Raw genomic sequence first — 14,048 nt, forward strand, 5'->3', positions numbered from 1 at the left:
TGAAATGTTTCTTATGTAGAAGTGGGCCAAAATCCCTGAGACGGTAAGGTTTTTATCAGGTGGCTACTGGCTACCGTTAAAATTAACCCTGCAGCTCCGTTACGTGGATATTATATGAAAACTTCGACAGATATTTTTTGACTTATAAGCAAAAGTGGTTTGATATTTACCAGTAAACAAATGGATATAAAAGAACAGGCAGTTCAAAGAGCTCCCGTCCAGGGCCACAAACTTCTGACCTGGCTGCTGAACTGGGTCTTCGTAAACAAATCCACCAACTATAATCTTCTTTGCCCAAAGTTTCAAACGAAATGTCTTAATATTTTCTAAAATTACAGTCTGGAACATCTAGAAGCTGGATCATAAGGAAAACGGATTTATGAAACATTCTCCTATTTAGATTGTGGAAGTAAAACCACAATTAGGGTGTTTCTTGGCTGATTTCCCGATTCTGAAAAAGTCAACAGGTTTTCCGTACGCAAGCCTTCTTGTTGTTTTGTTTCTTCATATTTTTAGCCTTTGGCATTAAAAGTTTTGCATATTTTAACTCTTTGTGGATACTAACCCTGTAATTTTAATTTTTTGTGTACAACATGAGCAATTTAGGTTACAACTGAACATAGAACTATGAATAGATTACTACAGTATGTACTGAAATGCTGAGGAATCCATGTGCATACATTCATTTTAGGCATCCGACATTTACCACTTGGTTGATTTGGTAAGGTTCTCATCAGGTGGAGAGACAAAATTGAGATAGCTAGTGGTCTCGGTTGTCAAACTCAGAAAAGAAAATAGAATTTCCGAAACACACGAGTTATATTCATCAATGCAATATTATATTTGATGTTTGCTAACATATTCAGACTACATTTTGACTTATAAAGTGTCTTTTTTTCCTTCTTTATTTCAGGGAGACGTCACACAATGGTTGGTTTTACCACCACCACCCAAGAAGCCCTGGTTATTGTAATATTGCTGCTTCATTACACAACTAGCGAACAAAGACCCAACAATGAAGATTCTTCTTCTTTGAGTTTTACTCAAAGTTCGTATCACACAACCATCCATGAAAATTCTGCTCCTAAGACCTATGTACTTAGTCATGTAAAGATGGGTGTTTACTTGAAGGATCCTCAATGGACAGTAAAGTATAGGATTGTATCAGAAGACCCAGCTGGACTTTTTAAAATGGAGGAAATGGTGGTTGGGGATTTCTGCTTTTTACGTATTAGGATAAGGAGTGGCAATACAGCCTTATTAAATAGGGAAGTTAAAGACAATTATCAGCTCATCATTCACGTCTCTGAGAAATCGTTAAATTATGAAGCCCGGACTAAAGTTACCATCCAAATATTAGATATGAATGATCTAAAACCTCTCTTCTCAACAACATTGTACAAATTTACGATTAATGAAGATGCTCCTCTTAAAACTATCCTTGGTAAGATTAGTGCTACAGACGCTGATTTGGGTCAGAATGCTATGTTTTACTATACCTTCAACGCCAAGTCCTCATTCTTCAGTATCCATCCAACAAGTGGTATAGTCATGCTAATTGGACACTTGAATGCAACTGAAATAAGTCACCACAAACTGGAAATTTTAGCTGTTGACCGTATGAGAAAAATTGCAGAGGGTAATGGATTTGGGAATGTAGCTTCATTGGAGGTATCGGTGCAACCGGCTCTGAGGAAACCTCCTTTCATTTCATCGGTTACAACGGCCTTGGCCGATTCATCTGAGAGGCTCCTTTACGCCACTGTGGTCATGGACTACTTAGATCCAGGGTGTAGCATTGATTCAGTTGAGATTGTTGATGGAGATTCCTTTGGTTACTTCAAAGTTTTAAGGTCCTACGTGGGGAAAAATGAATTTACTGTGGTTTCCACTGCACAGATCAACTGGCTGGAACACTCACAAGGCTTTAATTTAAGTCTTAGAGCCAAAGACAAGAGAAAGCCACCAGTTTATTCCCCCCTCAAAACAATTTACATTCCTCCATGGAGATATGCTACGGCAAGATTTGAAAAGGATATCTATAAAGTCCAGATTGATGAATGCGCCCCACCTGGCAGTCACGTGGCTACCGTTAAAATAAACCCTGCAGCTCCATTGGGTGGATATTATATGAAAACTTCGACAGATAATTTCCGACTTATAAGCAAAAGTGGTTTGATATTTACCAGTAAACATATGGATATAAACGAACAATCCCAGTTCCGATTAGAAGTTACGGCACTTGACGGCCAAGTCTCCACTAAGGTTATTGTTGACCTTATAGACTGTAATAATCACGCCCCTATATTCACTCAATCTAAATATGAGGGAACTTTCAATGAAAATTCTCCCATTGGAACAAAGATATTAAAAGTTTCTGCAACTGATGTAGACAAGGGGAACAATGGCAAGATAAACTACAAGCTAATTAGTCCAAAATCTTCTCCTTTTGTAATTGACCCAATATCAGGAGTTATTTCTAACAGTAGGGTGCTTGACTATGAGTTGAATCAAAGGATATATAATCTGAAAGTCTGGGCATCCGATTTAGGCTCACCTTATCGTAGACAAACTGAAGTTTACGTTTCTGTTAATATGAACAACCTGAATGACAATGCCCCAATTTTTGAGAAGGTCAACTGCAACATAAGCATCACGAGAGACATGTCTATTGGTGAGAAGGTGGTAGAACTCTCCGCGGTGGACGTAGATGAACTTCAGACAGTACAATATCAGATTTTATCTGGCAATGAGCTAAAAAAGTTCAGATTAGACCCCACTTCTGGAGAAATCACCATCAGAGGGGACTTGTATGACCTATCATCATCAGACCATCATCTCTCCTTGGTTGTCACTGCTAGCGATGGAGAAAATGAAGCTGTGCCCACATTTATCAATATCACAATATTAAATGAAGGTTCGCCCAAATATGTCCTTTGTGAAGAAACTGGTGTGGTTGACAAGATAATGGAAAATATGAAAAATTCCTTCGGCTTTCAATCTGAAAAGCAGAATTACGAGGAGGATACATCATTTAATAATCATCTGATAAATAACCATGCACCTCAATTTGATGACAATTTTCCAGGATCTATCGATGTGGCTGAGGATACAGTTGTCAACTTTTCCATTGCTTCGTTGACTGCCATTGACCTGGATACTGGTTTTAATGGCAAACTAGTCTATGCCATATCTGATGGAAGTGATGATGGATGCTTTGACATCGATATGGAGACTGGAGATCTTTATGTCTCATCATCATTGGACCATGAATCCACAAGTTCATATATTCTTAATATTACAGTGTATGACCTTGGAACACCTCAAAAATCTTCTTGGAAAATTCTAGCTATTAACGTGTTGGATGTAAATGATAATGAACCGAAGTTTCCTTCATCAGGATACTGTGTAATGGTAAGAGAGGATTCTAAAATTGGTAGTGTTGTTGTTAAAGTAAAGGCAGATGATGTTGACAAAGATGACAATGGCTGGGTAAGGTATTCACTACTAACACCAACTGATAAGTTCACCATTGACACTATCACAGGTGACATAACAGTTAAGAGCATGTTGGACAGGGAGCTATTGCCAAAATATAGACTCAAAGTAGAGGCCAGAGATCAATCGAAAAAAGACAGGCAACTTTTTTCGGTAACTGACGTGGTTATATCATTGGAAGACGTCAATGACAATGCCCCATATTGCCGTCCATTAACGGCCAACGTGAAAATTGCAGAGGATCTTCCTGTAGGAACTGTTTTGTACTTTGTGGATGCTCAGGACTCTGACTCTGGACCTAATGGAGATGTATCGTATTCCCTTATTAACAATGAGCAAGGGATATTTAACGTGGAAAAGTTAACGGGAGCTTTGATATTAGAGAAAGAACTTGACTTTGAGACTAAAACCTTCTACAATTTGACCGTCAGAGCTACTGATGATGGCCACCCATTCTCACATTCTTCTGTATGTCATGTGGAGGTGGAAGTGCTGGATGTAAATGAAAATCTACAACCACCTGTATTTAAAACTTTCGTCTTTACTGGGTCAGTGTTGGAAAACTCTCCACCTGGGACACAAGTCCTTTCGATCACGGCTCAGGATGAAGATAAAGGAAAGGATGGTGAGATACATTATTCCATAAAGGATGGCACGGACCTCTCAGTTTTCAGCATAGATGAAGAGACAGGTGAGTTATAATGAAAGTGTAATTTCATAATATTTAATTGTGGCATGCATCGGCCATTGGCTTCCACTGTAGAAAAATACATACTAAGCGGTAAACTTTTAGTGGCAAGGTCCCCTTGTATCTCAAAATTGTTGCAAAGCTGTGTGTTATTATAGCTAACACTTCTTCAGCTTCCATCTCACAAGCAGCCACAGTGGGGGGGACGTACAGCAAAGCTGAGCTTTGCCTCATTCATTAACACATCTGCACTTGTAGCTCTCCTTTTACAGTGCCGTTAGCTCTGCTGCAGAGCTGTGCCTGATTACAAGTAACACTTCTTCAGCTTCTCTCACAGGTAGCCATTGTGGAAGGAGGGGAGTACAGCTGAATTGTCGGCACTATGAGAGGACTGCTGGAGCTGCAGATGTGTTTGTAAAGAGACAAAGCTCAGCTCTGCTTTACTGTGTTAGTTCTAATCAGGCACAGCTCTGCAGTGAGATCAGCTGTTTAAGAATAAATATGAGAAATTAACAAATGTTGTCAGTTGTGGCAGAATATTTACAGCCCCAGCTGCCATCTAATGGCTAGAAACCACTTTTTAAAGTTCTTTGATGGCAATCTCTTTGTAATTCTGTCTTTTATAATGTGTGAACTAACCAGTAACCCTTGATGCATCTTTCAGGGTTAATTCGGTCAGTGGCTCCTCTAGACCGGGAGTCTGCATCACGCTACTGGTTGACCATCTGTGCAACAGACTTGGGTTCCTCTCCCCTGTCTGCTATGGCTGAAGTCTACATAGAAGTTGCAGATGTCAACGATAACATCCCTCAATTATCTAAGGCTGTATACTATGCTTCCGTACTGGAAAACTCTGCTCCAAATGTCTCCATCCTTCAACTAAATGCTACCGATGCAGATCTGGTTTCAGCCGGCAAACTTTCCTTCCATTTCTCCAGTGGAAATAATCAAGGGTTTTTCACACTGAACCCAAGCACTGGTAAGTTTTATTTGGTTATTTGGTTTAGTGTTTCCTTTTTTCAGAATTGTTATTTTTTACTTGGCCATTATGAGACTTTGATATGTGTTGAAAATGGGTTTCTCATACTCTTACTTCCAAGACTATGGTCATTGTATGGTGGCCTATACATTGGGTAAAATTGATTCAACCCGAACCTGGCGATTTGCTGTTAGACCAATGTTCATTTGACAGATGCTGAGAAGAAAAGGAATGGACATGTTGATTTTCAACATGCCCAATCCTTTGTTTTCAAAATAAATAAGCCAAATGACCTGTCTCCTTGTTGACAACTCATCAACGTTGAGGAGGTTGGTGCACTAAGATTGCGATATGGCGTCGCCGCTCACGTGGGCTTACCCTCAATAACCCTAATGCACCCTAAATATACAAAACATAAAAAAAACTAGATTATTCTGACGAATCTCAATCTGAGAGCAGAGAAGAGTAGGGGCAAAGACCCTGATTCAAGAGATCTATCACTTACTTTACTGGGTATTGCAGTTTTGATTAAAAACTGTTTTATTTGCTGAAGATCTACAAGATATCTGAATGCTGAACTCTGTATAACCCCGCCCCCACCCTTGATTGGTAGTTTTCTGCCTATGCAAACTGTACACAGAAAGCTGCCAATCAGTGGTGGGGGCGTGGTTTAACTACCTGGCAGCAGGCTTACTAGTCCTCTAGTGATAATCTCCTGCTGATAAAACAATGATTTTATCAAAACTACACTAAGCAGACCAGTAAGTGACACGTCTCTGGAATCCGGGTCTCTGACCCTACATTATGCTGCTGTCAGATTAGGAAGCAAAACCTGGTGACAGATTCCCTTTAAGATATTTTCTTTTGTACAGCAATTTATTCAGGCTAATATAGGATACTACCAGACTCATTATGCTACAAACCTGTCCTGCACCCTTGACTTCTCCTTGCTAATCTTACTCCTCCACACAGCCACTCCCGAAACCGCACACTGATCCCCACTCTGATCCACTGCGTACTATGAAACAGATTAGAAGAGTGACATTGCTGAAAATGTTTGTCTTGCATGCTTACACTTTCACTGTAAATTACAGTTTGATCATTTGCAGCCCATCTCTTTTTTCATGAGTGCATTAATGTAGAACAGAAGAAGTCTTTAAAAATGCATTTCAGGCCTTGATGTTCCCATATTACAACTATCTCTTTCTAAGAAGCATTACTGTAAGGCTTGTGAGAACAGGAGATGGCTGCATAGTAAGCTTTGTCTGGCATTTAGGTTATATAACATATATTTCAGCAAGAGCTTAGCTATTGGGGGTGCAAGGGCTGACATACCATTAGTGCAGTCACTCACGGGACTAAGAGCCTCCAAAGCAGTAAGTGTCTTCTGTCACTGGACCGAAAAAGACCTGATCTTGAAGAGGTGCCAAATTTAGTCTGTGTCCACCACTGAGGGTCTTCAAAGTGGTGCCAGATTTAGTCTGTGTTCACCCCTGAGTGTCTGCAAAGGGGCCCCAGATTTAGTCTATGTCCACCCCTGAGGGTCTGCAAAGAGGTGCCAGATTTAGTCTATGTCCACCCCTGAGGGTCTTCAAAGAGGCCCCAGATTTAGTCTGTGTCCACCCCTGAGGGTCTGCAAGGAGGTGCCAGATTAAGTCTGTGTTCACCCCTGAGGGTCTGCAAAGAGGCCCCAGATTTAGTCTGTGTCCACCCCTGAGGGTCTGCAAGGAGGTGCCAGATTAAGTCTGTGTTCACCCCTGAGGGTCTGCAAAGAGGCCCCAGATTTAGTCTGTGTCCACCCCTGAGGGTCTGCAAAGAGGCCTGAGATTTAGTCTCTGTCCACCACTGAGGGTCTGCAAAGAGGTGCCAGACTTAGTCTGTGTCCACCCCTGAGGGTCTGCAAAGAGGTGCCAGATTTAGTCTGTGTCCACCACTGAGGGTCTTCAAAGAGGTGCCAGATTTAGTCTGTGTCCACCCCTGAGGGTTTGCAAAGAGGTGCCAGATTTAGTCTGTGCTCACCCCTGAGGGTCTGCTAAGAGGTGCCAGATTTAGTCTGTGTCCATGCCTGAGGGTCTTCAAAGAGGCACCAAATTCAGTCTGTGTCTGAGTGTCTGCAAGAGGCCCCAGATGTAGTCTGTTTCCACCCCTGAGGGTCTTCAAAGAGGCGCCAAATTTAGTCTGTGTCCACCCCTGAGTGTCTGCAAAGAGGCCCCAGATTTAGTCTATGTCCACCCCTGAGGGTCTGCAAAGAGGTGCCAGATTTAGTCTGTGTCCACCCTTGAGGTTCTGCAAAGAGGCCTGAGATTTAGTCTGTGTCCACCCCTGAGGTTCTGCAAAGAGGCCTGAGATTTAGTCTGTGTCCACCCCTGAGGGTTTGCAAAGAGGTGCCAGATTTAGTCTGTTGTTCACCCGATGATTTGCAAAGAGGCGCCACATTTAGTCTGTGTCCAAGTCTGAAGGTCTGCATAGGTTGCATTCACTTCTAGGTTCCTGATGCTTAATGAGCCTGATGGAGAACACGAATACTACATATGGCCCTTTACAGATTTTTCATTGGTGCTTCCAGTTTCGCCTCACTATTACAGCCTATTTTTTTTTACAATGCACTGACAACTCTGGTCGTAGTCATTGAAAGGTGTTGTCCAGCTTGTTGTCAAAAGATCGCAAAGATGAACATACAATTTAGATGGTCACCAGAGAAGAAATTATTTGATGCATTCAGACATTGGTGATTGCTTTGGGATTTCTAGTAAAGAGGTTGTCGAGATCAATTTAGGATAGGACATCAATGTCAGATCAGTGTGGGTCCAACCTTCGGCTCCACCATGGCCAGCTTTAATCATGTTCTGTGGCCTCCAGAAGGACACACAAATGGAAGATGAACTTCAATTCCCAAGAACGGCCACTGCACTGTCTATTGAGATGTGATGTTCTGGCTCCATACCCTTAGTACTTCTTCGCCTTGAGGGACCTGGCAACAGCTGGTTGATGGGGCTATTGATTGCTGAGGATAGGAATTAATTAATTAATGTCTTAATCCCAGGCGATTGCTTTGATGTAACTCTTCTGACTGCCACTAAATAATAATGGCCTTATGGTCTCCAATAGCTGATGTTTACACGTAAGGAACTTGGTTTTTAGTTGTTCAACGCCAGAGCATCTGGACTGTACATTTCATGTATAGCACTTCCTCTTCTTGTGAGTTAATGGAGTTGTCCAAATATTTCAAATAATGGTCACAAAACAAAGACTACAGCTAACCATAGGCTTCACCAATGACACACCATCCTTGCTACCATTACTATAAGGCCAGTGACTGCCTACTGTGGTCATGGGCTTGTGTTCGGAATGTCATTAGTTCATGAGAATCGGTGGGACCACCTCGAGTAGCTCTGGAGTGGTCGGAGATTTATCGAGTGAGTAAAGGCTATTGAATTATATGATGGCATTCTGTGGTTTATGACCATTTTTTTAATAAAACCTAAGATAATCTTTTAACCACAGGATTACGACACATGTTGGTTGTTGTCTTCTTAAAGGGTTTTTCTTGTTTCAGAATTTTCCTCTCCCTTGGCTGCAATTCATAAAAAAAATATAGTTATTACACACCCTGCCCAGGTCCTGTGTCGCTGCTCCCAATGTCTTTTTTGTCTGCAGCACTGACATAACGTCAACAGCGCTGCAGCTAATCAGTGAAATCAGTGGCTCCCAACTCGGGCAGAACAGCTGAGATCACTCACTTGTTGCAGGGCTGTGGTGATGATGGCAGCCCAGTAACTGAGGCAGAGAATAGTACTGGACCTGGTGATGGTGAGTAAGGCACAGTTTGTTATTTTCAAACAAGCTGCTCCTAGGTGAAATAAGGCAAATAAGGTAAAAACGTGCTTTTTTATGCAGAGTTTTTCCTGTCAAGAGACACGTTTTTGATTCAGAACTATCCGCAACAAATACTTATCCAATGCAGATACCCTATGAGGAAACACAAAGAGAGTTCCCTCTGGTGCAAATAGTGAAAAATAATGAAAGGTGGGCAGTGGAGATCCACCTGGCACCATGCTCTGAGTCAGGAACTACCCAGGTCAGATAAGAAAAGTCGAATAATTCAACACACAACGTGTTTCAGGGGTGATCTGTCCCCTTCATCGGATGAGTAACCGCATTCCAGAAAACTGGCGCAGCACGTGAGAAGTGTTGGAAATGGAAATGGAAGGATTGTATACTGGAGGCTGTTGGATCAGTTGCGGAGCGGAGAGCACTGGTAGGGTGGTAGACATAGATGAGGGAGTAAATATAGGGTAGTGCAGAACTATGGAGATCTTTGTGAGTGAGAGAGATAAGTTTATATTGTATTCTGTAGCAGATGGGTAACCAGTGTAATGACTGGCACAGGGAAGAGGCATTGGTGAAGCGGCTGGACAGAAGCACGACCCTGGCCACAGCATTCAGGATGAATTGGGCAAGAGAGAGTTTGGCTAGTGGGAGACCAACCAGTAGAGAGTTGCAGTAGTCCAGACGAGAGTGAGTGAGAGCGACAGTAAGAGTTTTTGCAAATTCAAAGGTCGAATTCTGGAGATGTTTTTAAAATGCAGGTGACACGAGCAAGCGAGTGATCGGATGAATAATAATAAACAGATTAAGGATAGATTTGCACTGTGATATTATTTGAAACTTAGCTATCAGTTTATGTCATCTAATCTTCTCAGGAATAAAACTGCACCCAATGCATAAAATATGAACATGAATGAAGTTCAAAGGGAGTCAGAGTTTGGATGTTTACTGAGATCATGTTCTAATTGAAGTTGAAGCATCCATTAACAGTAAAGCCCAGTTAAGAAATAGGTTATTTCTATTGTAAAATCGCTAGGATATGCCAGAACATTGTGATTGGAGAATGGTTCTGACCTCTTGGGCCACTATTGAAAATGACAATGACGAGACCCATATCCCTCAAACTTTTACTTTGGACAACACTTAAAAACTATCTCTACTCCTTCATTCTGAGCATCAGCAGGATCCCCCATAATCATAATCATGATTCTAGCAATATGATATCACTTACTGGCATTGAAATACCCATTACGAGATGGGCTGAGTTTAATTGAAAATTGTATAAGTTCCAGAAGAATTATGAGGTTGTCCCTTTCAAAATATCTTGTCCCCAGATGTAGTTTGTTATAAAAAAAGAAAATATGCAAACTTTGCCGTTTTCCCCCTCCCTGAGCACAGGTGAGGATGTAAACTAGGATTGGGTACATTATATGACCCGGCGACAAAACTTTTGTCTTGCCAAAATCTGACCATTCTGGGTCCATTAACTGATCAATATTTCTGCATTGATGCCAATTTATTTTCTTAACCTAAACCACATTTCGGGGGGTTTCAGCTTTCAAAACAATAATTTATACAACCAATGGATGAATTTAACGTCAGGTTATAAGCTTTTATTTACATAACATGGATAAGCGACATAACTTCTGTCAGGGAGTGTAATTGGCAGCCACGCTGTCAATGTGTCATCAGTGCTGCAGACCATCAATGAGCTCTGACGCGTTCCTTCTCCATGGGTACATCTGCAGTGTTTTCGACGTGACATCAGTTCTGCAGCCAATACCAGACACTGAGAGCAGCAGAGGAGACTCAGCCTTGGACCAGGGGACTTCTGAAAGAGGACAACCCCTTGAAGCTAACAGCTATATCTTCCAACTCTTCCATGCTCAGCCAAGCCGAGTGTTCCTGTGTTCTCTATGAGAGAGCCCCTGCCAGACTTCTCTGTCCCCCTTGTAGAAGCTTATCTCCCGAGAGAACTAAAGGATCAGCCATTGAAATTTATCATCTGATCCTCCTCCTCATTGACATCATCAGGGGAGAGTCAGGAGGACCTATGTCATTAGATGGTCATCAGACCAAAAATGGTGGGTGCAGATGACTTATGTAATGTGTAGAGAGACCTTTAGTTGACACTCACTGAGGGTCTGCCACATGACATGAATACCCCAAAAATTGAAAGCCATTTTCCAGGCCACAATGGTTTTGGGAACAACTTTGAGTCAAAGAAAAATCTAAACTTTATGGTAGTTTTATTGCAGCAGCGCTATCATGATCTGCCAAGCGGTTCATATAGGTAATATTTCACCTCTAACCATAAATGCCTACAGTCCCATTTTCTCTAGGACTATCTGAAATATTTGGGAGCAATCCAGGAAAATTTGGGCATGTCGTGTGTCAAAATATATGGGGTTCATGTAAATCCCATCCAAAAATTGACATTTCCACTTGATTTAGAGCAGCCTTTCAAATTTTGGTAAGAATGTGCTACTATTGATGACCACAGGTATTGTGTCTGTGGCCTCTGATGTCTGTGGACAGTGCGGTCACCCTTACAGAAAGTCAACAACTGACGAGGAAGCAGGGTATGAAAATGGGAGATCTGAGTGTTTAAAGGGACTCTTTCAGCACAAAATGACTGTTCAAACCAAGCGCAGGCACTAGGTGCCCCGGTTGGCATGGCCAAATAGTTCTTTGGACCTCCCTACCTATTTATTTCCCATCTATCTCTGCCCTCCCAGGGCTCCTTTTAAACCAGAGCTGTCAATCAAGGAAGAGTAGAGTGGAGATAGATGGAAAACCAGTAGGCCTGAAGGTGCACTGATCAATTTGGCCGCACCAAGGGTGCACTGAGCATCTGTGCTTGGTTTGAACAGTCATTTTGCGCTGACACATTCCCTTTACAGCAGCAGAAAAGCAAAGTATTCTTGGGTTTTAGGTGGCAGAAAAGTTATTGCTAGTGGAGCCAAGACTGGAAGAAGACCACAACCGAATGGAAGTGTAGGGAGGGAATATGCAGGTTAAGAAGAAAGCATTAGGATGGCCTTTCACATTCCAAACACGCCTGACAGCAGCTTATCTCCTGTAAGAACAAATTATTGACCATGCTGAAATCCAGTATGACCAATCCTTCTTACCTCGGACATCTTCCTTTAGGGGACAGTCTCGGGTCAAACTAAATTAGGCAGATTCTGCCAAATTTACAGAATTTAGCCAACTTTTTTTAACGAGTAGGACAAGATTACAGTGTCCTTCCTTATTACATGATTTTTAGGAATTAGTATTTATACAATCCCAACCAGTCTAGGCCTCCAAATATTAACATGTTTTGTAGGATCTGAAATGCTTGAGTGATCTCTTACTGCATGTTCAGCTACAGCTTCAAAAATCTCTTTTCAATTTGTCAAGTGAGCAGCGGCTAAGATTCAAGAGTGATAGTTTACTGTTAGTAACGTGACACAATGATAATAGTGGAAGGACGGAGGGCAGCACTAATTGCACCTTTTCTGTCATAATCATAACTGATCCCTCAGCAAGTATCAGGCTCTATCTCTCTCTGTGCTCGAAAGACACAAAGACTATTGTGAGGGATGAGCCTCGATGTTCTATGCTCTATTGTTTGACGTCTCGGCTTTACAACAGATAACCTCAATTTTGGGGAGAGAAGAAAAAAAACTCTTGAGTGAAAATGACAAACGCTGCTGTGTTCACTTCTCACTTCTGGATTTGTACATAATTGAGGGAGGCGGCAGGTAAAATGTGTGTTTTAGAAACAAAAGCCTGAAGGATTTGTACAAGATGCAGAGTCTAACGGCAGGTCGGGTCTTGTTTGGTACAAGGGTTAGACTCAGTCTCCGGAGCCCTTCAAAGGTTGCACCATGTACTGAGCCTTACAAGGAGAAAAGATATACTGTGCCCGTAGCGTTTGACTGTCCCACCAGAACCGCAAAGGCTCCTCCAGTGGTCCTAGGCTTTCACGCAGCTAGATAACCCAAAAGTCCAGCAGAAGATGACGTTGAAGCCAATCACTTGCTTCTAGGATCTATTTCTTATGAGATGGTTCACCACTGACCTACTACATCTTATCGATGATATATCCTTTGGGCACAGTGATGATTGCAAAGATTACGAGCAGTTGGATGTGGTCGGGTGCATGTTTTGTAGAGATTGAGGTTGGGTCTTAAGCCCCTGGCACATTAGGCAGCCATAGGAACGTTTAGCTCGGCCGAGTGATCCTGTGTACTCTATGAGAGATGCTGGTAGGCTCCTGCGGCGGTGGCTTATGTCTGTGAGAACAAAAGGATCAGCCATTAGAAATCGAACAAGTTGGATCCTTCTCTCTCCCAACATCTTTATCAGGCCACCATACACATAAGGCTGCCGGTATTGGTGGGTTGGGAAGACTTTAGTGTAATATGTATGAAACTTTTAGAATGATTTTCTCATGGAGCCATATAGAGAGATACTTTTTTCACTCTACAATGATTTCGATAGAAGAAAATTCCCGATGAAAAATGGCACATTTCATTCCATGTTATGACATATGGAGAGCGTATTAAAGCATCTCGGCACATACGTATAACATCACAAAGCAGTCCAAAAACCAAGATCGGGCAACATTACCACGATATTGTGGTTCTGCACCACTCGGAAACAGTATGGAGTCATAAAAGGGGTTTTCTTGTCTCATAAAGTGATGCCTTATTACTAACATGTGCCAACACTTTAAGATAGGCAAGGGTCTAATGACAAACTTTTCAGCCCCCTCCTGTACAAGTAAATGGAGTCAGCTCCAGTTCTCGGGGTAAGGAAAGTTAGAAAAATCTGGGGTTCCAAATTTTAGATCCCAGTCGATCATAAAGTGATTAAACACTGCAATCTGGTGATGTGCCATCACTTTATGGGATATAAATCTCCTTTAATAGCTCATGTATGTGACTGACTATATAACGTGGGGTCCCACAGGTCGGACCTCAATCGATCATAAAGCGATGGCAAGTCACAGCTATACATCATCCTTTCATGAGAAGGGATTCACCGAGCCCTGTCCTAGCCCAA

General features: G+C 42.0%; 1 protein-coding gene across 1 annotated transcript in view; it reads left to right on the plus strand.

Moving 5' to 3' along the window:
- Positions 1–14,048, plus strand: part of FAT2 (FAT atypical cadherin 2) — an 88,833-nt gene that overhangs the window by 39,186 nt on the left and 35,599 nt on the right. Inside the window, exons 2-3 of the mRNA XM_069763544.1 lie at positions 914–4,189; positions 4,851–5,165. Of these exons, the coding sequence (XP_069619645.1) occupies positions 928–4,189; positions 4,851–5,165 (3,577 nt within the window). The 5' untranslated portion in view covers positions 914–927. The remainder of the gene's footprint in view (positions 1–913; positions 4,190–4,850; positions 5,166–14,048) is intronic.

The sequence above is a fragment of the Ranitomeya imitator genome, chromosome 4, assembly GCF_032444005.1.
Source record: "Ranitomeya imitator isolate aRanImi1 chromosome 4, aRanImi1.pri, whole genome shotgun sequence".
In the NCBI taxonomy this organism is placed as follows: domain Eukaryota; kingdom Metazoa; phylum Chordata; class Amphibia; order Anura; family Dendrobatidae; genus Ranitomeya; species Ranitomeya imitator.